General features: G+C 44.4%; 1 protein-coding gene across 8 annotated transcripts in view; it reads right to left on the bottom strand.

The window, feature by feature from the left end:
• Positions 1-7,488: 7,488 nt before the first annotated feature.
• RALB (RAS like proto-oncogene B) overlaps positions 7,489-26,011 on the bottom strand; it is a 66,026-nt gene continuing 47,503 nt past the window's right edge. For 4 of the 8 annotated variants that reach the window (XM_057744023.1, XM_057744022.1, XM_057744025.1 and 1 more), the window contains 4 exons: positions 23,371-23,530; positions 15,179-15,387; positions 11,472-11,649; positions 7,489-9,027 (listed from right to left, as the gene is read on the bottom strand). In XM_057744023.1, the coding sequence (XP_057600006.1) occupies positions 8,908-9,027; positions 11,472-11,649; positions 15,179-15,387; positions 23,371-23,484 (621 nt within the window). In that variant the 5' untranslated portion in view covers positions 23,485-23,530 and the 3' untranslated portion in view covers positions 7,489-8,907. Of the gene's footprint in view, positions 9,028-11,471; positions 11,650-15,178; positions 15,388-23,370; positions 23,531-23,751; positions 23,938-25,438; positions 25,538-25,660; positions 25,853-26,011 lie in introns of those variants that run through there. The other 4 variants (XM_057744026.1, XM_057744024.1, XM_057744021.1 and 1 more) reach the window with 4 other exon arrangements.

Genomic DNA, 26,011 nt, shown 5'->3' with positions numbered 1-26,011 from the left:
TATGTAGTAGATTAGTTACATTTCTCAACCTTGGAGAAGTGGCTCTCAGTAGGTGATGTCCTATGTATCCCAGCAGTACACTCCCCTCTTGTCACCCAAGGACTGGGACCAGCTGGTCCCAGGGTAGCTTCTGACCTGTGTTTGTGGATTCAGTTCAGCAGGCTGCAGGACCATAATGTCCTTGCTTCTGATGTTGGTCCCTTGTGGATGAGGCTGCTCTGGAGGTTTGTGCAGGCTTCCTGGCAGGAGGGGCTGGTGCCTGCCCACTGGTAAGTGGAGTTGGGTCTTGGCCATCTGGTGGGCAGGGTTGTGTCAATAGGCATGTCTAGAGGTGGTGGTGGGCCCTAGAAGTCTTTAGGCAGCCTGTCTGCTGATGGTTGGTGCTGTGTTTCCAACCTGTTGGTTGTTTGGCCTGAGGTGTCCCAGCACTGGAGCTTATGGGCTATTGGGTGGGGCCAGGTCTTGCTGTCAAGGACCCAAAATGTCTGCCTCCAGCCAGAGTTCACATAGGTCCCAGCTATGTCTGCCACCAGCTTATGACCCCAAAGAAAGCCACAGCCACCCCTGCCTCCCCAAGAGACCATCCAAGACCAGAAGTTACCAGGTCAGGTTTATTGCTAAGTATCTTTCTTTCTTTCTTTCTTTTTGTGCAATTTTAAAAAAATTTTTTTTTACATTCCTTTTCTGATATTTCATTTTTTGTGTAAAGAAATGCAAATGTTAATCTGGCTACCTTGCTGAATTCATTTATCAGTTCTAGTAGTTTTCCTGTGGAGTCTTTAGGGTTTTCTATGTATAGGATCATGTCATCTGCACATAATGACAATTTTACCTCTTCACTTCCAACTTGGATACATTTTCTTTCTTTTTCTTCTCTGATTGCTATGGCTAGGACTTCCAATATTGTGATGAATTGAAGTGGTGAGAGTGGGTATCCTTGTCCTATTTCAAATTGTCCTATTGGCTATAGGTTTGTTATAAATAGCTTTTATTATGTTGATATATGTTCCCTCTATACCTACTTTGGTAAAAGTTTCTATCATGAATGGATGTTGAATTTTCTCAAATGCTTTTTTTGCACGTATTGAGATGATCATGTGGTTTTTGTCTTTTTTTTTTTTTTTTTTTTTTGATGGGGTGTATCACACTAATTGATTTGTGTATGTTGAACCATCCTTGTGAACTTGGGATGAATCCAATTTGGTTGCAGTGTACAATCTTTTTTATGTGTTGTTGGTTTTGATTTGCTATTATTTTGTTGAGAATTTTTGCATCTATATTTATCAAAGATATTGGCCTGTAATTTTCTTTTTTGGTGGTATCTTTGTCTGGTTTTGGTATTAGGGTGCGGTTGGCTTCATAGAATATCTTTGGGAGTGTTCCTTCCTCTTCAATCTTTTGGAAGAGTTTGAGAAGGATTGGTAATTTCTTCTTTGTATGTTTGGTAGAATTCACCTGTGAAGACATCTGATCCTGGACTTTTGTCTGTAGGAAAATTTTTTTTAACAGATTTGTTTGTAGGGAATTTGTTTTTTAACAGATTCTAGTGATTAATCTGTTCAAATTATCTTGCTTCTTTTTTGATATTTATTTATTTATTTATTTTGGCTGCATTGGTTCTTTGTTGCTGTGCACAGGCTTTTCTCCAGTTGTGGTGAGCAGGGGCTACTCTTTGCTGTGGTGCACAGGCTGATCATTGCAGTGGCTTCTCTTGTTGTGGAGCATAGGCTCTAGGTGCACAGGCTTCAGTAGTTGCAGCACACAGGCTCAGTAGTTGTGGCTCACTGGCTTAGTTGCTCCATGGCATGTGGGATCTTCCCGGACCAGGAATCAAACTTGTGTCCCCTGCATTGGCAGGCAGATTATTAACCACTGTGCCACCAGGGAAATGCCTATCTATTTCTTCTTGATTTAATTTAGGTGAGCTGTATCTTTCTAGAAACTTGTCCATTTCTTCTAGGTTGTTGAATTTTTTGGCATATAATTGTTCATATTATGGGTTTTTTTATTTCTATGGTATCAGTTGATGTTACTCCTTTTTCATTTCTTATTTTGTTTATTTGGGTTCTCTCTTTTCTTCTTGGTGAGCCTGGCCAGAGGTTTGTCAATTTTGTTTACCCTTTCAAAGAAACAGCTCTTGGGTTTATTGATTTTTTCTACTGTTTTAAAAATCTCTATTTTGTTTATATTCCCTCTGATCTTGATTTTTCCCTCCTTCTGCTGACTTTAGGTTTCATTTGTTCTTTTTCTAATTCTTTTAGGTGGTAGGTTAGGTTGTTTATTTGTGACTTTTCTTGTTTCTTGAGGAAGGGTTATATTGCTATGAACTTCCTTCTAAGAACTGCTTTTGCTGCATCCCATAGACTTTGTATTGTTGTGTTTTCCTTGTCATTTGTCTCAAGTATTTTTAAATTTCCTCTTTGATTTCCTCACTGATCCATTGGGTTTTTTTCGTTTGCTTTTTAGTAGCGTGTTTTTTAGTCTCCATGTAATCATTTTTCTCTCATTTCTTTTTCTGAGGTTGATTTGTAGTTTCAACCCATTGTGGTCAGAAAATATACTTGAAATAATTTCTATATTTTTAAATTTATCAAAGTTTGTTTTGCACCATAGTATGTGGTCAATCCTAGAGAATGTTCCATGTGCACTTGAAAAGAATTTATATTCTGGGTTTTTTTGGATGTAACATCCTAAAAATATCAATTAAGTCTAACTGTCCTATTCTATCATTTAGGATCTCTGTTGCCTTATTGATTTTCTGTCTAGAAGATCAATCCATTGATGTGAGTAGGATGTTCAAGCCTTCTAGTATTAATGATTTCCCATCAATTTCTCCTTTATATCTGTTAGTATTTGTTTTATGTATTTGGGTGCTCCTATATTAGGTGCATATATGTTGACAAGTGTAACATCCTTTTCTTGTTTTGATCCTTTTGTCATTATATAGTGTCCTTCTTTATCTTTCTTTATGGCCTTTGTTTTAAAGTCTATTTTGTCTGATATGAGTATTGTGACCCCCACTTTCTTGTCATTTCTGTTGAGAATTTCTTGCATGAGATAATCTTTTTCCATCCCCTCACTTTCAGTCTGTGTGTCCTTTGCCCTAAAGTGGGTCTCTTGAGGGCAACATATTGTAGGCTCTTGTTATATTATCCAACGGCCACTCTATGTGTCTTGATTGGAGCATTTAGTCCATTGACATTTAAGCTAATTATTGATAATTATGTATTTATTGCCATTTCAACTTTGTTTTCCAGTTGATTCTGTGTTTCTTCTTTGTTCTTTTCTTTTTCTTTTTCTCCTTTTGTGGTTTGATGTGTTCCTTTTATGTGGTGCTTGTGTTGTTCTCTTCTTTTTGGTTTCTGTGAATCTATTGCATGTATTTTGATTTATGGTCACCCTGTTTTTCAAGTATGTTAACCCCTTCCTTTATCTGCTTGCTTTAGATTCATAGTCATGTAGCCTCAATCACATCCTTAAAAAAGAAAAAACTACATTTTCTTACTCTCCCCTCCACATCTGATGACGTGGCTGTCCTCCTTTACATCTTCACGTCCACCCTTTTGCTGTTTATTGTGGTTACCATCATTTTCACAAGAAGTTTTATTTCTTTTTTCTTTTAATCTGTGTGCTGGTTTATTTAAGTGATTTACTTTCCAATTGTGATTTCCTCTTTCCTATAGCTTCTTGCTTCTTTTCTATTTAGAGAAGACCTTTCTATAGTTCCTTTAGGGTAGGTTTAGTATTGCTATATTCTTTCAGTTTTTGCTTGTCTGGGAAATTCTCTCTCTCTCCTTCTAGTCTAAAAAATAACCTTGCTGGGTAGAGTTTCCTAGGTTGCAGATTTTTCCCCTTCAGGACTTTGAACATACTTTGAAACTCCCTCCTACCCGCAGTGTTCCTGTAGAGAAATTAGTTGATAGCCTTATGGAGGTTCCCTTGTAATTAACTTTTTGTTTTTCTCTGACTTTAGAACCCGCTTTATCTTAACTTTGCCATTTTAACTATAATATGTCTTGGTGTAGGTCTGTTTGGGTTCATCTTGTTTGGGACCTTCTGTGCTTCCTGTACCTGGAAATGTTTCCTTCTTTGGGAAGTTTTCAGCCATAAATTCTTTAAATACATTTGCAATCCCCTTTTCTCTTTCTTCTCCTTCTGGAATCCCTATTATGTGTTCATTGGTACATAGGTCTCATATTTCTTCCTTTTTTTAAAAATTATTTACTTTTGGCTGCATTGGGTCTTTGTTGCTGTGAGCAGGCTTCCTCTAGTTGCTGCTAGCAGAGGCTACTCTTCATTGTGGTGCTCAGGCTTCTCATTGCATGGTGGCTTCTCTTATGGAGCATCAACTCTAGGCACGCAGGCTTCAGTACTTGCAGCATGTGGGCTCAGTAGTTGTGGCACATGGGCTTAGTTGATCCACTGCATGTTGGATCTCCCAGGAGGGATGGAACCCATGTCCCCTGCATTAGCAGGTGGATTCTTAACCACTGAGCCACCAAGGAAGACCCTTTTTTTTTTTTTAATTTGACTTTTTGACTGCTGTTCTGATTGGGTTATTTCTATTATACTATCTTCCAGATCACTTATTTGTTCTTCTGCATTATTTGTTTTGCTATTCATTACCTTTAGCTCAGCTTTCATCTCAGCAAATAAATTTTCTAATTTTTCTGGGCTCTTAGAGTTTTTAGTTCCTTTTTTTACAGTAATCTGTATTTCTGTCAGTAGTCTTTATTCCTTCATTATTTTGTCTTTTTTAATAAGTGAATTTATTTTTATTTATTGGCTGCATTGGGTCTTTGTTGCTGTGCGTGGGCTTTCTGTAGTTGTGGAGAGCAGGGGCTATGCTTCATTGCAGTGCGCAGGCTTCTCACTGAGGTGGTTTCTTTTGTTGTGGAGCACAGGCTTTAGGCGAGCAGGCTTAGTAGTTGTGGTGCACGGGCTTAGTTGCTCCGCAGCACGTGGGAGCTTCCCAGAACAGGGCTTGAACCTCTGTCCCCTGCATTGGCAGGCAGATTCTTAACCACAGCGCCACCAGGGAAGCCCACCTTCAGTATTGTCGTTATCTCCTTTTTGAACTTGGTGTTTATCACACTGAAGAGGTCTGTTTCATTGTTCGTTCCTTCAGGGAAATTCTCTTGATCTCTTAACTGGGAGCGGTCCCTTGGTTCTTCATTTTACTTATATTTTTCTTACTCTGTGAATTCAGAATAAACAATTATCTACTGTGGTCTCAGAGGGCTGTTTTTATGTGAGAGCATCCCTGTGTAGCCTGCGTGCGTTTAATATTTTTGGCGCCAGGGCTGCTTTTAGTGTGGATGCCTGCCACCTCCTTCCACAGCATGTCCCATTATCACCTTGATAGGGGGTGTGACTGGTGTTGTGGTGACCAGAGCCTGCACTGGATGTTGACCAGGGCCTCCTATTTGCTCTGTGACTGTCACAGCCTTGTCAGGGGTGGGGTCTGCTCCCTAGTTGTTGGAGTTGAAGGCCCCATATCTGGTTTTTGTTTTTGTTTATTATTTATTTATTTATTTATTTATTGGCTGTGTTGTGTCTTCATTGCTGCTCACAGGCTTTCTCTAGCTGTGGCGAGTGCAGGCTACTCTTCATTGTGGTGCACAGGCTTCTCATTGAAGTGGCTTCTCTTGTTGCAGAACATGGGCTCTAGGCATACAGGCTTCAGTAGTTGCAGCACATGGGCTCAATAGTTGTGGCCTGCAGGCTCTAGAGCACAGGCTCAGTAGTGGTGGTGCACGGGCTTAGCTGCTCCATGGCATGTGGGATCTTCCTGGACCAGGGCTGGAACCTGTGTCCCCTGCATTGGCAGGCAGATTCTCAACCACTGTGCCACCAGGGAAGCTCCCCCAACCCCCACCCCCCCAGATCTGTTTTTGAGCTGCATTTCTTAGCTGCAGTGCGAGGCAGGCAGGATTGGCGCACTCCCACCAGGACTAGAGCCACTTGTATTCCTCCTCTGGAGCTGTTCACCTGTGAGTGTCACCTGTTGTTGTCACTGCCCTTAGCCCCGCCTACACCATGGGGTACTTTCCCACTGTTAATACTTATCCACTGTTAAGCTTCTATTTTATTCTAATACAGTGTTTAGACCAACATAGATGAATTTTATATCTCAATTTCATTAAATTTATCATAATTCACCTAATTTAAAGCATCCTTTTTTCCCCATGTACTCACATCATTGGTATCAGGATAGATTTACATACTTGGCAGGTTTTTTCTTTAGTGGTACATAACTTATGGTGATGTCTTGCAATCAGTGGTGTCTGATATTTGATGAACTAGGACACTTGTAGGGAACTACACATATAGGTATTTTTCCGCTACATCACTTTTTGAATCTATAGCCTGTTAAGTCTTTTTCTACCACTCTGCCACTCCCCACACTGCAGCTACATGCTGGCCTTTGGGGTCTTTTCCTAAACACCTGAGGCCTCTTGACCAAGTGCTCCTGAGCCTGGGAGCTCATGTGGCTCCTTCAGGTGTCAGCTTAAACGTCACTCCCTTTCAGAAGCTTGTGGACCAGACAACTGAAATCAGCTCTATGGACCAGAAACACTTCCCATCATCATTATGGTCATCAAAACACTTGCTCTGATATTGTCATTTATCTGTCTCTTTCCTCATGAAAGCATAAGGTCCAGGAGAGTAGAGCTCTGGCCTATCTTGTTCAACACGCTATCCCAGCACCTAGAATAGAGCCTGACACCAGGGAGGTGCTCAAATATTTTTAGCAGGGAGACTTTAGAAAAATAATGTCAGGCTATGGACACAGTATCTAGGCATTTAGCAAGGTACTGTTTCAAATTTATAGTTACTTCTTTTTTTTTTGGCACACGGGCTTAGTTGCTCCGCAGCATGTGGGATCTTCCTGGAGCTGGGATCGAACCCGTGACCTCTGCATTGGCAGGCGGATTCTTAACCACTGCGCCACCTAGGAAGCCCCTCAAATTTATAAATAACATTGATGCCTTATTTTTCTATGGAAAAGAATCTCATCTATATAAATTATTTTGTTGGGAAGCTCCATTTCTGATTGCTATCCAGTTAAATAACTTCAGAAATACACTAATGGCATATAGTAAGAATAATTTCCATAGCATGGAACAATTCAAACCATCCTTAATTTATTTGTACATATTCAAAATCTACCTACTTTCGACCAGAACTGGTATCAAACAGGTGGCAAACTACAATGCAAAGAAAAAGATTGTTTTAAAAAATTCAAGAGTCTGATTACCTTCAACTTTTTAAATGTAAGTAGTCATCTCTCCCTAAAGAAAGATGAAGTTAAAATTACTGTTTATACTAATAAATTTATTTCCCACAGCCCAATTCAAAAAATTAAATGAAAGTTTGCAGAACATCTAACAAGAACAATAATGAGTAACTTACTATCAATTTCTTTAATGCTTACATTTCACATGTATGACAAAAGGATAAAATAAAAAGGCTGAAATTCTGAAAAACTGTAAATTTCTGCTTTTAATTGAAAAAAGCCCATGATTCTTTGGGAGGTGACACAAGATTGTTTTCCAGTCAGATCATTATTTCTACAATTTCTGTAATAATCATAAATTCCAAAGGTCCCCGTTCTCCCCACCCCAATTCACATTTGGCACCTATATGTGAAATGTCACTTCTGAAAAATGGGGGAAAATATGCCAATAGGTTTTCACCACAGTCCTCCTTTCCTGATGAAAAATTTTCTGATTGCTGAATTCAGAATACTGATACAAGAAAGGCAAATAATTTCTCATCCATAAAAAATCTTTTTCTAACTAGATGGCTGTTTCAGAAATAAACTTACATTAGAAACAGCAGCCAATTCCCAGAGGTAAAGGGGCAGTGGCTTCTCCACTTCTTCCAATTTTAAATTCAGAATTTACTGAGTAATTCCACAAGAGGTAGCGGCTGTCTGGCACAGGCTCTGGCTTCGTTTTAGAACACACTCTTAACTCCTCAGGTACTTCAGAAGAACTTGGGTTACACCGAAAGAAACAAAAGGTCCTCTCAACTTCTGCAGGGAGAAGCTGGTCAGGACAGACAGTGAGTTACGGGTGGAGAAGGAGGGGCCTGACCCCAAGACTGGCAATTAGGAGAGGATTTAGCCAAAGGACTTTTAAAAAGTTTCTGATTAGAAAAGTGTATCATTTATAAAGTGTATTGCTCTTGAGTCTTCATTTTATTAAAAAAGAAGCTCCTACACAAAACCCAGGATGCTACAGGAGAAAAGCAGCTAACACAGACTGTAACTGGCTATTTAACTACGAAGAATACAACTTTTATGTTGACAAGGACTTCTGAGCTTGGTATGGATCTGTTTCGCCCAATTCAATTTTATTTTTTTAGCTCAGCTTCAGATCCCCAGGGTATGGCCAAGAGACTTATCTAAAAAATCTCTGAGTTTTCCAGCATCTTGAGAAACTGATGGATGTTTCTGAGGACTACTGTTGAGCCGACAAGGGTAGGGGGAGCCACACCCCACCCCTCGCCTCCCAAGATCTAATAAAATAAGACATTTTTATTTTAAAACAAAAGACGCTAATGTTATAAAACTGGGGAAAAGATAAGAGGCTAGGACAGTCCTTTTTAATTAACACTTGGCTAACCCCTGCCTATAGCACTACATACATGGCTTATTTTAGGAAGGAAAAGAGGGAGGAAACTCCGAAATCTCCTGACAAAGAAGCCATCCCATCGCACAGTCAAGGTCTTATTTCTTCTGCCAGCCACTGATTCACAAATATTTTCCCCATTTACAGAAGTATGTGTGAATGAGGTTGGGGAGAGCAGGGAACCCGCCCACAGGTCGACTGGAGTCTCGTCTTGAGGAACCCGCCCTCTGTCCACAGTGGTGACCGACTCGGTCCAGCACCTCGGCCTTCACAGTAAGCAACATCTTTCTTTAAAACTTTTCTTGTTCTTGCTGCTTTTCTTGCCATTCTTGTCTTTGTTTTCTGACATCTTCTTTGCTCTGATCTCTCTCATGAGGTCAAAGAACACCTGGGGTGGGGAGGAAAAAGCCACTTAATAAGCTAATGAAGCAATTCAAGCAAGCAAGATATGAAGTTACATTTTAAAGTATAAATAACGCCAACTGTATTTTATAAACCCTGGGCCATCAAAAACAAAAGGTCTAGAGCAAATGAGCACAATTAACATTAAAAACATAATTTAATTCTGCAAAGGAAACATTTCTGTTCACATCATACAATGGGTTAAGCTAAGGGCAGAAGCGTCATACTGTTACTACTATTCAGCAGCTTGTTTCAAAATGACAACAGACCAACAATTGTTTGTGAAACACAGACACTGAGAGTGACAACAGTCATCAGACTTCTTTCCCACCAGGAAAGGGAAGGAAGGTCTGAGTGCTGGCTCCTGGGAGCTCTGCTACATTCCACTAAAACTGATGAGTCCTTACCATGACCCTAAAGGCAGGAATGACAGCTTTCCCCAGCCTAACCCCAAGCGCAGACTTGGGAACACAGTGGGTGGGGAGGAGGAGGGACGCAGCTTGAACAAACGGCAACCCTCCCCCCACTCATTGCCTCCCCCCACTCAGAAACGGGGACAGGGAGGGAGAGCAGGCCTGTCACCCTCTCCCCCTCCCCACATCTGCCCCTCTCTCCTCCACTCTGCGTGATGTCAGCTGGAAGGGGCTTTATCAAGAACTGATAAGACACGTCCTCTGAATGCCAGTATGTTAGCAGCTGTCCCGGTAGTCTGGGTTTCCCCTCTGCTGCCAGCAACCATGCCCGGGGACTGATTACCTGCTGCAGCCAAAATACGCCTCCTACAAAGAAACATTTGTGATTTCTCATAAAGACGGAAAGTGTGAGGCTGAGTGTAGGCTTTTATCTCTGGATGTTTGCACAGAACAAGCTCCCGTTACCTTCCTAGTGGGAAGCAAGATGGAGCTTTCCAAGTGGCGGACTCCACGAGCACTCATCAGCGGCTCAGGATGCAGGAAAGGAGCCCCGCCCCCCTCCCCCCACCCCCAACTGAATCAGGCTGACTTAAGCACCCCTTTCCTTCAGCAGCTTCTCAGGAAAGCACTCTCTCCTGCATAACGGTGACCGTGAAGAGCTTCGAACGTCACCGTTTTTTCTTTCTGTTCTAGCAGCAAAGGGCAGGCGGAGGGGCAGGGCGTGTGTCCAGCTTCGAGTGAGGACCAAGCTGTTCATTGCTGGTCTTATCGACAAGCTCCTTTCCTGTGGCCTCTTCACAGTGAATACCACGCTGCTGGGCGTCAGGTTCTGCCGGGTCCTGTTTGGCAGGTGCGGCGGGTCCGGGCAGGACGGGGAGACATCAAGCCACCCTGCGCCAGCCCCCGCCCCCCGCGTCGGCAGTTCCCTGCCTGGAAAGTCTTCCTGATTTTTTAAAAACGAAGCGTGTGATTGGATTTCCTGTGGGTTTTCTAATTCCACAGCTAGAAAACAATGTGATAGAAATGGAAAGATTTGGAAACACAAGAATCAACGTAAGAACTGAGATAACAATCGAAGGAAAAGGAGCTGCTGAGGGAACCTGCCTCGCACCGCAGATGCAACTACACAGACTGACTTCACTGCAGAGGCTTCCAGAGTGAACGCCTTCCAACACCGGCGTCTTAAATACCAGCCGCCTTCAGCATCCCTGCAAGCTGAGGTGCCGCTGGGTCTCAAATCTCTTCCTCTCCAGGTGAGAAGCAAAGGAGAAACAAGAAGGCATATGGGGGAATCAGAGCAGACGTCCACAGCTTGGCTGCAGAGTGACGTGTGGAGCTTTTAAGGGAACCCAGGTCATGACCGCAGAGCTAAGGATGACCGCGGAGAGAGCGCCTCAGCTTTAGGCGCTCGATTTTAGTTCTGGGGCAACTGCTTTGAACCTCAACTTTTTAAAAAAAGATCTCACAATTACTAGAAAGTGGGTTTTCAAACCGTTGGTGTTCATCCCTGTCAAGGTCACCCTTTCCTTAGCTTCAGAGATTTGAATGAAAAAGTACGCTGGAGGTGGAGAGGAGAGAAGAGAGCCCTGGAAAACTGATTCCCGGGAGAAAATAAGATGTAGAGACCAAGTTATAAAGACAGGACCCCTTGGCTTTGCCGCTGGACAGGAAGGTAAAATGAACAAATCTACCCAATCTATCAAGGAGGGCAAAATCAGGAGGCCGCCGGACATGCCGGCCCTGCCCCTGGAAGACACAGGCCGTGGAGGCCGGGAGGACAGGGTCTCCACAAACCCCGTGGCCTCCCCTGCCAGGCTTCCACGTCGCCATCGGTGTGCATCGGGCGACGGCTCAGGGCACAGCGAGGGGCTCGGTGTGAAATCCGGGCCGGACCCTCCCTGTGCTTCTCGTGACGACGATGCCAGGGCACCGGGGAGGATCCGTGCCCGGCACCCCCACCCCGTCTCCCCAGAAGGGCCCCCGAGGACCGGCAGATGGGAAGCGGGGCCGGGCGTACCTTGTCCACGTTGGCCCGCGTCTTGGCCGAGGTCTCCACGTACTGCACGCCCCACTCCTCGGCCTTGGCCCTGGCCTCCTCCACCGGAACCTGCCTCCGCTCCTCCAGGTCAGACTTGTTCCCCACGACCAGCAGCGGGATTTTATCTTCTTCCGCCTTCACGCGGAGGATCTGTTCCCTGCGGTGATGGGTCAAGAAGAAAGCAGCTAAGAAGCTAGACTAGGAGCCCGGTTCCGCCTACCCGGCCCGGAGGGGAAGCTGCTCCCCAGGGCGCGTCCCGAGGCAGCGCCCTTCCATCCTGTGGTTAATCAGCGCTTCCCAAGTCTGCTCTCAGTTTGCTGCGCGGCAGGGACCCGGAGTGCTCACTACAAACGCAGGTTTCAGAGCCCAGGGGCAGATGTGTGGGTAGGAGCCCAGGATTCTGCATTTCAATGGCATCCCCAATTTATGCTTCGGCAAAAAAAAAAAAAAAAAAACCCAAAACAAACAAAAACAAAACAAAATAAAAACAAAGGAAAAACCTGGGACCCTCCGGGGTAGAAACCAGATAAAAGAAGTATCTTCATATACAAAATGCTTAATAATTCCCCTGAAAAAAAAAGTCTGATTTCTATTTGTGAGAATAACAGCTATGAAATCCAGTGTTTTTCTTTTAGCAGACCATGAAAATCTATGTAGTGGGATAAAACCGGTAATTCTTTTTCCTCGGTGAAGTAGAATACTACAGAAAAGCAAAGAAACATGAGAGGGGTGCTCAAGCTTCAACTCTGTCTGCATCTGTGTACCCCCCACCCCTCTGGTTCTGTGGGGCAGGAACTCTACTTCAATGTGCATTGTTTTTCTACTACAAAGTGGAAGGGAAAAAAAAAGAAAGAAAAGAAAAACACTCCAAGGCCTATGGAAAAGTACTTGAAAAAGATCTTCTCTAAAATAACTGTTACCTGTAGCACATTAAATTTTACCTCTACTAAAAATAATCAGCTATCTAACATTATTTTAAAAAACCAAATACTTAAAAAATTAAATATTTCGTTTCCATTATTTTGGTCCAGTGGAAACGTCTATTTCTACATTCCCACACATTCCCAAAAGACACTCTTCAAAAACGTTTTTGGTGGGGATTTGCACTGATTTTTATATAATATAGGGTGACATTCCATAATAATAAAAATATTTAAATTATTTCCATACAATCAGTAAGTACCAGATATCAATTTTTTTTAAGTATAATTGATTCACAACGTTGTGTTAGTTTCAGGCGTACAGCAAAGTGATTCAGTTATACATTTATGTGTATATATTCTTTTTCAGATTCTTTTCCCTTATATAGGTTATTATAACATATTGAGTAGAATTCCCTGTGCTATGCAGTAGGCCTTGTTGGTGATCTATTTTACATACAGTACTATGCATCTGTTAATCTCAAACTCCTAATTTATACATCCCTCCCTTTAAGAAAAATGAAAAAGAAGAAAAATAAATAGATGCTTGAAAATTGCCTTGGAGGAGCTTTGCCACACCCTGCACCTCATGGGCGTCAAAGCGCACTACGTTTAGAAGTCACGTGATCAGCATACACGGTGAACGATAAAAACTGATCGCTTACTGGCTCATTCGTCTTGCAGATGTGTGACTAATCACCTCATCAATAAACACTGATCGAAAAACAGGAGTACCAAGTTCTGGTCTCTTGGAATAAAGCCTACTTTTCTAGTTTGTAGATCATGTCCAGGAAAAGTTTCAAGGAAGAGAGGGCGTATTAACATTTGGTTTCATGTTAGGGCCTTTCCATTTGGAAGGTAAATGCAGAAATGCTGTTTTAAAACTGCTGACAGGCATGAAGTGACTCAGTTTAACCGTAAGGGCTCAGACAATCTACCTGTGTGGTCCGCTTCCAGCACCAGCACCGTGGGAACCCTGGACGGCCTGAGGCTTTTATCTAACTGCCCAGAGTTCAAGCCGCAAGCACTAGCTTCCCCTTCCTTTTTCTTTCAGGTCGTCACCTGTCCCTTCTCTTATTTCACAACAACCAAAACCCTCTTCCCAGGAGGAGGTGAGGAGGCACCAGTGTGTGCGTGCAGTGACCAGGGGGACCGGGGACTCTTCTACTGCCAGCGCTTCCTTTCTTGGTGAGTCACGGGGCTGATGGGAAACCACAGGCTGGGGCCAGGGAAGCAAATAAGGCGGTGTGTGCATCCATCCTGTTCTGTCTTCAAGGAGGCATAACGACAGGATTATGTAGATGCAGACCCAGTTATGAACACGTGGACTACAGCCACTTACAGAGACCTCCAGGGACCTCAGAAAGGGCTGGAAATTAATAGGCTTTCTCGCAGGGAGTCCTAGCCGTTTAACTGCTCACAACACACACACCACAGTTGCCGAAAACTGCAATGTTCACCCTCCGGAGACTTGGGGCCAAAGACAACAACTGAGGCTCCACATGACTCCCCCTCACTCTGCCGGGGTCCCCGAGGTCCCCCGGAGCCCCCACCCCACCCCCCGGCTCACTGAGGCTACTTCTACATCCTGGGGGGATGTTTAGCTTCCTTGTTCTCACCTTTGGCTGAAGACCTTCATTTCTGACCAGAACTTGCTAAAGAACGAAAAAAAAATAGTGTTTTTTTTTTTTCCTTTTTAGTTCCCTACTGGACTCTAGAGCTGGTTCTTAGAATAAAAAGCTACCTGGGGAATTCCCTGGCAGATCAGTGGTTAGGACTCGGTGCTTTCACTGCCGAGGGCATGGGTTCGACCCCTGGTCAAGGAACTAAGATTCCATAAGCCGCGTGGTGCAATAAAAATAAATAAATAATAAAAGTCACCTGGATGGATCTGTCTTTAAGGAGGGGGATGAAAAAGCACAAGTGTGTGAGAGAGATGGGAAGGGGCCAGGCAAAGAGAGGCCCTTCCCACTAGAATCCTGGGAGCACTGTGCCCACATGGCTCACTATTTCTTTATAACAAAATGAACTTCAGGCATCTTGATGTACCACTGTTTCAAATAAGTTACAGCAGTGAATACCCAGCACGCGCCCACGCAGTGAGAAGGGGCTGGGGCCACCACACAGTGAAGGGTTCTGCTTAGGAAACCTAGTCTAACGCAGCATTTCATTTATTTCATCAACTAACAAGAGCATTTTCAGGTAAAGAAACAGAGCACTAAGTACACGTGCCCTGGGTCACAGGACTGCGACAGGGCAGGGACTCAGACCTGGGTCTGCGTGACCCTAAAGCCGGTGCTTTCCACTCCACTGGGCAAAATGTCCCCACGGGAGCAGCACATGGTCACTGACCACAGTGTCCACTCTCCCGACATCTGAGGTCTCAGAAACCTCCAAGGAAAGCAGATTGTTGCTTTTCTAGCAAAATTAGGAAAAAGATAAAGATAGTTAATGCTTATGAACCCCTGTCTCTCAGGATTTACATGGAAACAAAATTACAGGTTCTTGATTGTATGGAACAGCTTTGTCCTCATTAGGGACAATAGATCCTTAAGATCATTTATATTTGGAAATTACAAACCGAGGAAGCCCACAGAGAGTATAACAAATGATGAGCTATATGTGCCAGGATTCAAATAGCCCCAGAAAGTTCTTTAAACCCATTTCTTCCTGATAAGAAGCTCAATCCTAGAGTTCTACACTCAGCCCCAGACTCCTTCCAAGGCTGAGACACGAACGGAAGGCCAGGGGCCTCATGGAATGCACCTGAACTCGGCGGTTGCTGTGAATGACTCGTGCTCGGTGATGGAGAACACTAGGAGGAAGCCCTCCCCACTCCGGAAGTAGTTGTCGCGAATGGCCGCATAGTCCTCCTGTCCGGCCGTGTCCAGGATGTCTATCTGGACTTCCTCCCCATCCAGGACCACTTTCTTTCTGTAACTGTCAGCCTTGGTAGGTTCATAGTCCTCCACGAACTGGGCAAATAGACAATGCAATTAGTAATCAACAAAGTTCTAAGACAAAGAAAAGCTGTCAAAAAATAGATTTCTATATATGGGCACTTTCCTTATCATCAACTGAGGCTTTATTGAGTGCCAACAATTATCACACCGTGTGTAAAGCACTATAGAATAAAGATAACTCCTTACGTAGCACTTCTTTGTTGCTTTCAATTCTACCATTTTTTTTTTAATTTTGTTTTTAAACAATAAGAGCAGATATTCCCATTTTACAGATGAGGAGACCAAGCAAAGAGGAGAACTCTTGGCAATATTCTTGTCCGTATAAAATTATAATTAAACACTGGCAAGGGTTAGAAACAGGAGCTCTTATTCATAATCAATCGAATTATAAAACTCATCTGAAAAGTAACTGGTCAAGAGATACCAAGAGGCTTAAACACCTATACAGTGTGATAAACTCCAAATGGGTTGAAGATTAAATGCTAAAAATAAAACCCTCAAGTACTAGAAGAAAACATGGGTGAAATCCCTTTATTACCTTGAAGTAGGGAAGGCCTTTTTAACTATGACTCAATCCAGAAGCCGTGTAAGAAAAAATTGATAAATTAGACTACATAAAACGTTTTAAAACTTCTGTATGGCATGACATGCTATAAACAAAGACAAATGACAAACAGGGAAAAAGTAGTTGAAACCCATATCACAGAGAACTACATAATAACTAGAAACAGGGAGAAAAAAACATCAACAAGCCAATGGGAAAAAGTGGCAACAAACAATTCACAGAAAAACAAACACATATGATGTTAAACATATGAAAAGATGTCCATCCTCACTGATAAAGAAAATAGAAATGGTAACTCCACAGAGATATCATTTTTCACCTACCAGACTGGCAAAAATCCCAAAGTCTGACAACATTCACTGGGGAAAAGGCCCTCTTGCACACATTGCTAATTGGAGGAGACAACAGTACAGTCTTTACGGAGACAGATATGGCAACACCTAATCTGGCGAGAGAAGCAGTCATCCTCCTTCTGGGAATCTAATCTACAGACACACCTGCACAGGAACACACAAGGTTATTCACTGAGGCACCATGTGCAGTAGCAAAAGATTAAAAAGCACCCAAATGCCAGGACAGGGATCCACATAATGGAATACTATGCAGCTATAAAAAATGAGGGAAAACACACCCTGGGAGGACAAAGCAAACAAATTTAAAAGCTGTTAAACACGAAAACTGAAGCAAATAAATGTAAATGAATATCAAATTGGTAATGTAACCCAACAGAGAAAGAATTAATTCAAGAGTCTTTAAAACAGAATATGTGGATAGAATACATCCCAATAAAAGAAACTAAGGACAAAAAAATTTCAAAGACATGTTAAACTTCCCTCAGTGGTTATATTATTTAGTAATAAATAATATACTAATAAATAATAATGATATGAATATATCAAAGCTATTTTCTATATATTGCATTATACATAAAATAAGTAATTATTTTAATGATGTTATAAGTCAAGATATTCAGGGAAGAAAAGTTAATGATAGCAATGTACTATTAAAATGGACTTCACGCTGGTATAACTGGGTATCTCCACATGTAAAAGAATGATGTTGGACCCTACTTCACATCACATACGAAAATTAACTCAACATGGATCAAAGACCTAAATGCAAGAGCTGAAACTATAAACTCTTAGAAAAAACATAAAGTGGAAATATTCATGACTTTGGATTTAGCAATGCATTCTTAGATAAGACGCCAAAAGCACAAGCAACAAGAGGAAAAACAGATAAATTGGACAATCAAAATTTTAAAATTTCATGCTTCAAAGGACACCCCAAGAAATTGAAAAGACAACCCACAGAATGGCAGAAAATATCTGTAAAGCATGTATCTAATAAGGAACTTGTAACCAGAAGACATAAATAATTCTTAAAACTCAACAATAAAAAGACGATTTTAAAATTAAATGAAATTAAATGCCAATTTAAAAATAGGCAAAGAAAAAAATGAAAAACAGAAAAAAAAAGGATCTGAACAGACATTTCTCCAAAGAAGATACACAAATAGCCAATAAGCACATGAAAAGATATTCAACATCAGTAGTCATTAGGCAAACGCAAATCAAAACCATGAGATATCACTTCACACCCAGGAGGATGCTATAATCAAAAAGACAGACAATAATAAGCACTGGCAAGATCGTGGAGAAATTAAAGCCTCACACATTGTAAAACAGTGTGGCTGCCATGGGAAACAGTTTTGTAGTTCCCCAAAAGGTAAACACAGAGTTACCATATAATCCAGGAAATTTCACGCCTAGGTACACACCCAAGAGAATTTGACATGTCTACACAGAAACTTGTAGATGAATGTTCACAGCAGCATTACTCGTAATAGCCAAAGGTAGACACAACCCAAATATCTATCAACTGACAAATGGATACACAAAACGTGACTTATCCAGATGATGGAGTATTATTCGGTCATGAAAAGGAAGTACTAATTCATGCTACAGCGTAGATGGACCTTGACAAATCATGGAATGTAACAGAGGCCAGACACAAAAGATCACATAATATATCAGTCTATTTATATGAAACATCCAGAACAGATGAATCTATGGAGACAGAAGGTAGATTTGTGGTGGCTGAGGGAGGGGGTGGAGAGTGACTGCCAGTGGGTACTAGGTTCCTTTTTGGGGGATGAGAATGATCTGGAATTAGTGGTGATGGTCACACGATTTTGTGAATATACTAAAAACCACTGAATTGTATGCTTAAAAGGGTCAATTTTACAGTATGTGAATTATATCACATTTTTTTTTAAAGGCATGAAGCACTGATACAGCTATAACATGGATGGATGAACTTTCAAAGTATTGTGATGCTCAGTGAGAGAAGCCAGACATAAAGGTCACATACTGTGTGGTTCCACGTATATAAAATGTCCAGCACAGCACATCCATAGAAACAGAGAGTAGCTGCCAGGGCCCAGGAACGGGGGGCAGGGAGGGGGGCCAGTAATGAGGAACGGCTGCTACCTGCAGGGCTCTTCTCTTATGGGGTCATAAAAACGTTCTACATTTACATCATGGTGATGGCCGCGTGTCTGCATGAATACACTAAAAGTTACTGAATAGTTCACTTTAAAAGGGTGAATCTCATGGTGCATGAATTCTTCATAAACCTATAACTTGAATTTTTAAAAAGTGTAAAAATCGCATTGAAAATATCAATATGAACTTATGGACCCTTTGAGGGACACTCTGAAAAACAGCCTTGTGTTGTCAATCAACAGCTACTAATTCAAATATTTTTCAATCTAAATATACTCTTTAGTTTTAGTATTAGGTTCTCTTACACTCATATAATAATTACCTTACAATAGAGAAAATGTGAAACTTTGCGTATGCTTCACAACAGTGTCCTCCTGTTCATGTTTTTCCAAAGAGACAAATACATGACCCCCCCCAAAAAATCACTCCAACACCCAGTGCAAATCTCTCAATAAAGCACCTCAGTTACTTATTTCTGAACTTCCAAGGACAAAGCAGCAAGAGTCTCACCAACTCCTTTGACACTGGAAGTCAGAATGTCCCCATGTGACTGCGTGGAGGTGCCTCTGTGCCAGGGGAAATCGCTCATCATGAGACCTTAGATCACAACCGTGATGTTTCTGTTTCTCGTCAACCGGGGCCACCTTGCTGGCCTTGCGGGCTGTTGTGATTCCGTCTCAGATGCCCAGACCCCGGCGCGCGTCTGAGACCAGCCTCACACAGACCCTTCCTCCTGAGTCTCACGTGCCTGCAGCCAGAATCACCCCGGCGCCAGCCTCACTTTACCAGCAGAGGCAAGTAGCTAAAAAGCCTTCGAGTGCGTTAGGCCAAGGATTAAAAGGGTGGGCTCTCCCTCTACTACATCAGCAGTCCCTTCCCATCCTTCCAAATCAGAACCTAGACAAAAATAAAGACTTCTGAGACTATGACTCCTTCCGTAATCCAATTTTCCTGAAAGTTCCACCACCATGGAAGCCAGAAGTTTTTTTAAACTAAGGGCAAAGCATTGGACCCAGAACAAAGAGTCCGAATGGCTTGGGAGACGCCAGCCAGCCAGCTAGCATCTCTGGTACAGGACTCCGTTCCCTTTTCTCCGAAACCACACGTGGCTGCCCTGCAGAACTGCTGGCAGAGCTTCAGGAAAAGAAAGAGCCCCGGCTCTCAGCTCTCAGCTCCCAGCTCCAGAAGGGATTCTGCAAAGGACCCCCAGAAGAGCCTGTGATCAGCTGGGCTTAGGCATCACCGCTAAGGTGTCTTCAAGCTCCAAGATTGTGATTCTAGAACCACACCCTTCAATCTCACAGCCACTAGCCAGGTGGCAGGCGCTCAGCAGCCACAGGTGTTGGACAGCACAGGTACAGAACACCTCCTGCATCACAGAAGGTCCTATCAGGCAGCATCATTAGGAAAATCGAAGGAAGACTCCCCAGACATGAGCACCTCATCTCCTTTTCCTGCTGTGATTTTGTTTTACCATTCCTTCAACAGCTGCTGCTTTCTGCTCCCCACATACATTAGCCAGTGAGAAAGACAAAGGCCCAGCATAGCTTCCCCTTGTTTCCCTGAAGAAATTAGGAAGAAGCCCTTGATTCTTGCGCATCTCTCCCCCTCCCCCTTGCCCTACACTCACACAAAGGTACACGGGGAAATGAAACATCCAGACCAGACTCCTGGTCTCCTGCGCCGTCAACCGCCAGGCTGGGCAGGATGGATTCCGGCCTTGCGGTGGAGCTGGGCTCAGGGTCTGCACTCGCTCTCAGATCCAGTATCGGGGCCCCTCCTCACCCGCACAGTAGAGGAGTCTCTCCTCCCCGGATCTGCCTGTGGCCAGGCCTCCCCAACAGCAGCGCCCCTGACCTTTACGGCTGGATGACCACCCCCCACACCCCCGCGGTGTGGGGTCTCTCTTGTGCACTGTAGCACGTTTGGCAGCACCCCTGGTCCCCACCCGCTGGGTGCCAGTAGCACCCCCCCCCCAGCTGTGACGGCCCCAAACATTCCCAGACACTGCCTGTTATTCGATGGTGGGGGGACACACAGAATCCCCTCCCTCATCTCCATGAACACCTGCTCCTCTACCCCGTCTCCCGCAAATTAATTCCTTTCCTCACTGTTGCTTCCTCCCCAGCCTCTGTTATAGAGGAAAATAAGGAATCTTTAGGAAGCAAATCACATTTTTAAGGAACAACAAATACAGACTTCCAAAGCAGATTTTATAACTTATGCAAAAACATTTTGGGTAAATTAAACAGATTCTGCTAGATTTCCCCACTTTGGCCTCTAGTATAAAATAAAGTGCCAAAAACAAGTATACAAACGCTGGAGAGGGTGTGGAGAAAAAGGAACCCTCCTACACTGTTGGTGGGAATGTAAATTGGTGCAGCCACTATGGACAACAGTATGGAGGTTCCTCAAAAAACTAAAACTGGAGCTGCCATATGATCCAGCAATCCCACTCCCGGGCATATATCCAGAGTGTGTATCAAAAAGATACACACACCCTAATATTCATAGCAGCACTATTTACAATAGCCAAGATAAGGAAACAACCTAAATGTCCAACGACAGATGAATGGATAAAGAAGATGTGGTACATATATACAATGGAATATTACTCAGCCATAAAAAGGAACGAAATAATGCCATCTGCGGCAACATAAATGGATCTAGAGATTCTCATACTAAGTGAAATAAGTCAGAAAGAGAAAGACAAATACCATGTGATGTCACTTATGTGTGGAATTTAAAATATGGCACAAATGAACCTATCTATGAAACAGAAAAAGACGCACAGACACAGAGAATACACTTGTGGCTGCCAAGGGGCAGGTGGGGTGGGGAGGGATGGACTGGGAGTTTGGGGTTAGCAGATGCAAACTATTCCATATAGAATGGATAAACAACAAGGTCCTGCTGCATAATGAGTCACTTTGCTGTACAGCAGCCATTAACACAACATTGTAAATCAACTACACTTGAATAAAAATAATAAATTGGTCATGCAAAAACATATAAAAAGAAGTTTCTCTTGATAAGATGCGGTGGGTATGACCCAGGAGGAGATGGAGGCTTTGGTCTGAAGCTTACTCACTGCGGGGGCCCTCTTTTAAGAAAAGAATACAAAATTACATACATAACACTAATGACAAAAGTGATGGCCCAGAAGAAGAAAAGAAATCGTAATTCACTATACATTTCTTTCAAGGTACAAATACTCTGGCGAGCCCACCCGCGGGGGCCCCTCAGCGGGTCAGGCCCCTGTGGGACGTTCTCCCCTCGACCGCGGAGGACCCGAGGCTGGCTTCCAACCCACAGAACACGGCAGCTGTGACGAGAAGGCGCCGTGGCCCCGCGGCTGCGTGGGAGGACCTGCCTTAGCTTTCCCGCTGGCCGGGCAGAAGCACGCGGCCGTGGGAAGAGCTGTCTGCGGAAAGGGCCCCGTGCAGAGGGGCCCGCCCGGCACCCGCCAGCACCCTCCCCGCAGCCTGTGACGCTGCGCAGCGCCGCCCGCGCAGCCAGGCCAGAGTCCTGACCCCTGGCGACTGGAGGGGAGAGACGCGTGTGGTTTTAAGCTGCCGAACGTGTGGTCATTTGTTAAATAGCAATTCTACAAACGCCACTCGCACCCCAAACCCAGCAAAATTAGTTTTGTCAACTAACTGCCTGACATACCTCTAGAATAGCTTCTTACTTTCTGTATATATTTGAACTACCTTGTCACCTATGCCAATGATCCTGAAGCATTTCCTATAGAGAACTAAAAAATAATTCAGTCTTTCCTCTGGCATAGTTGATCCAAATGTCTCTTTTATGACAGTTTAGAAAGGTCTGCTCGGCTTCACCACTACGTGACATTACTAGTAATGAACGTTTGCGGACGTTTAGGCAGCCTCTATCCATCTTCCCTGCGAGGAGCTGGAAGAGCTGGAAGAACCTTCCAGACCAGTTTCTGACTCCACGTTTCAAGCCTGCTCCTCCTCCTTTGCCCACACATTTGCCGTGCCAGGCACCCTGGACACATTCGTGCCCGGCCCCACACCTCCCATCACGACGCCAGGCAAGTCAGGCGGGCACTGGGCACGCTCCTGGCTGGGACAGCCAGTGATAATCCGACCACACAACCGTCACCGCTGCTCCCCTGCGAACTGTATCCTTAATCCAGCTTCCCTCAGACGGATCCCAAAATGTCACGGCCACTCCACCACCACCCTACATGGGAGGCAGCTGGACGCGGGGAAAGTCTAGTGAAAAGAATGATGATCCGAACAGACTATGGTGACAGCATCTTCTCTCGCAAATTCTGGAAAGCACAAGCCATGCAAACATGGTGCCAGCGAGAGGCCCTGAGGCTCAGGCTCTGGTCTGCACGCTGTGCTGCAGGGCCAGCCAGTGGCCGTCAAGCTGGGACATTTGCTTCCACAGGAGTCAAGGCTGTGTTATCACCCTGGACTCAGCACCGGCGCCTTCACGCACAGTAAGTGATGGGAAGCTGGAGCTTTCCCTTGATCCACAGGGGCACTAGAGCACATGCAACATCTGCCACGTGAGAAAAGATGACGTTCTTACGACGGCTCGGTGTCCCTCTCAGTATCTCCCCAAATCGACTGTCACGGTTAAGCATTTGCCCCGCTCTTTAGATGCACCTGTGCAGAGCTCCCCGCTCCTGTCATAAGAGGACGCTAGAAATAACGGGAGCAGGGCCCCCCGCGTGTCCCTGCCTGAGCTGAAACGACTCGCCTAACATCAGCAATGCAGCTCTTACCCTGGTTAGAACCCCGTGGAAAGCTACTCAGAAGCCACGGTAACACAATTCACCCCATGACCCTAATGTGCGTGGAGGGAGGGGCACAGGGACACAGCTGGAGGAGAGGCAAGGTGACAGCAGGCCTGACGGCGAGGCGGCACGTGCCTGGCAGGTCTTACCTCGTCGTACATGAACTGCAGGGTCAGGGCCGACTTGCCCACCCCTCCGCTGCCGACCATGATCACCTTGTGCAGGGCCAGGGAGCTCTGGCTCTTGCTCTTGTTTGCAGCCATCCTGCTGGTTTTCTGCGGAACGCGGCCAGAGGACCCAGGTGAAGAGCTGCCAAGGAAGAAGACAGAGGCTCAGAGGTGGTTTGGTTTCCACCCAAAAGAAAGCAAATGAAAACCCTCCAGAAAAGCCTAACCCAGATGTTCCAACAGAGAAGTCATTCTTCCAGGCTCCAGGCAGAGATAATGCCCCCTCCAGCCACTCCCGAGTCACGGACCAGAGCTAAGCCAGGACCCAAGCAAAGGCAAGAAAGAAGAAATGGGCGTGCATACCTGACACCCCAACACTGGAGGCGCTGCGGAGGACGGTTCACCACCAACCCACACGTCCTCAACAGAGCCACACTGGCGCGGACGGACCAAACAGAAACCCCACATCGCCAGTGCCACGGGAACCGCTCAGGGGCCTCAGCCTTCATCTCTGTGTCCTCACTCCCACCCCCACTGCCAACACACACGGCCTTCCATGGGGACCGAGGAGGGGCTCTGAAAAGGGATAAGTAAACCTGCTTTTAATGATCAGCATCCCTGGGACTTCCCAGGTGATGCAGTGGTTAAGAATCCGCCTGCCAATACAGGGGACACGGGTTCGAGCCCTGGTCTGGGAAGATCCCACATGCCACAGAGCAACTAAGTCGGTGCACCACAACTACTGAGCCCATGTGCCACAACTACCGAAGCCTGTGTACCTAGAGCCCGTGCTCCACAGCAAGAGAAGCCACCACACTGAGAAGCCCACGCACCACAACAAAGAGTAGCCCCCGCTTACCACAACTAGAGAAATCCTGCATGCAGCAAGACCCAACACAGCTAATTAATTAATTAATTAATTTTTTAAAAATCACCATCCCTTCACAACACAGGACAGTTAAAAGCAAGAGAACTAAACTATTTACTCCATGTTGATTTACACTGATAAACTAAAATGAGTTAAACTTTTCTAAAACAACACTCTATTAGTCAAAATCCGTTTAGCCTCATCAGAAGTGAGATAAAGTGAGCAGGACAGAGCAACCTCGGTGGTGTGGGAAGAGAAAGTACTCTGAATAAGTACATTTAACAAGTACCTGAAACTTGGGATCTAACTAAACTTACAATCTTTTGCACAGCAGAGGAAACCACAAACAAAACAAAAAGACAACCTTACAGAATGGAGAAAATATTTGAAAATGATGCAACCAATGAGGGATTAATTTGCAAAATTTAGAAACAGCTCATACAACTCAATATCAAAAGAAACAACCAACTCAATCAAAAAATGGGCGGAAGACCTAAATAGACATTTCTCCAAAGAAGACATACAGATGGCCAACAAACACATGAAAAGATGCTCAACATCACTAATCATTAGAGAAATGCAAATCAAAACTACAAGGAGATATCACCTCACATCAGTCAGAATGGCCATGAACAAAAAATCTATAAACAGGGACTTCCCTGGTGATGCGGTGGTTAAGAATCCGCCTGCCAATGCAGGGGACATGGGTTCGATCCCTGGTCTGAGAAGATCCCACATGCTGCGAACCAACTAAGCCCGTGTGCTACAACTACTGAGCCTGCATGCTAGAGCTTGTGAACCACAACTATTGAGCCCACGTGCCACAACTACTGAAGCCTGCGTGCCTAAAGCCCATGCTCCACAACAAGAGAAGCCCACGCACAGCAACGAAGACCCAATGCAACCAATAAATAAATAAATAAAATTTAAAAAATAAGTAAATAAACGCACAGCTGAGCTCAGAAGAAAGTAAGAAATCCCCATGCTGGGGCGAAAAAAATCAGAGCAGTAAGAGCTGATTATTCCTGTGGTCCTAGGTAAGTTAGGATCGAACACACACACACACACACACACACACACACACACACCCCAGGAGACCAGATGCCCCTGCCAGGTGGGAGTCAGAACTGAGACCTCTTCTCAATTGAGAACTGAGAAGCCACGGGCCTTGAGGGGACACACCTTCAGGTAAAGGATGGACGAGCAAAGCACTGGTCCACTGTCGGGGAGGAAGAAACTCCCCTACCTGTCCAGGTTCTTCTGGCTGGTCTAAGAATTAAACTGACATGAAACAGATTCACAGGAGAAAATCCAACGAAGTTTAGTAACATGTAGACCTGGGAGAGACCCAGACAAGCTGAGTAACTTGTTCAAATGGCCGAAGCCCTCCCCTTAGATACTCACGAGAGGCAAAGAGGATGTTGAGGGTGGGGAGAGTCAGCTGTGGGCGGTTGCCAGGGAAAGCCGGGTAAACAAGGGGAAGCTTGTTATGCAGGTTGAAGTCCGTGCCTTCTCCGCTGATAAGAGTTTCTAGAGATTCAGTCCTCCTGTTCCTAGTACTGCACGGGAGACACCCTCACCCATGAAGCTGTACCTGACGGACGTCAATGTTTCCTACAGAAGTCTAGCTCCTACTTGGTTTTCAGAATTTTTTCCATGTCTGCTGTTTCCTGGAAAATAACCAGCTTGAAACTACTAATATGCCAAAGAGACAAAGTTTGGGATGGTAAGTTCTGCTCCCACACAGTGCCAACA

Source organism: Hippopotamus amphibius, chromosome 8 (genome assembly GCF_030028045.1).
Source record: "Hippopotamus amphibius kiboko isolate mHipAmp2 chromosome 8, mHipAmp2.hap2, whole genome shotgun sequence".
Taxonomy (NCBI): Eukaryota; Metazoa; Chordata; class Mammalia; order Artiodactyla; family Hippopotamidae; genus Hippopotamus; species Hippopotamus amphibius.
This window is presented reverse-complemented; position numbering and strand designations above follow the sequence as displayed.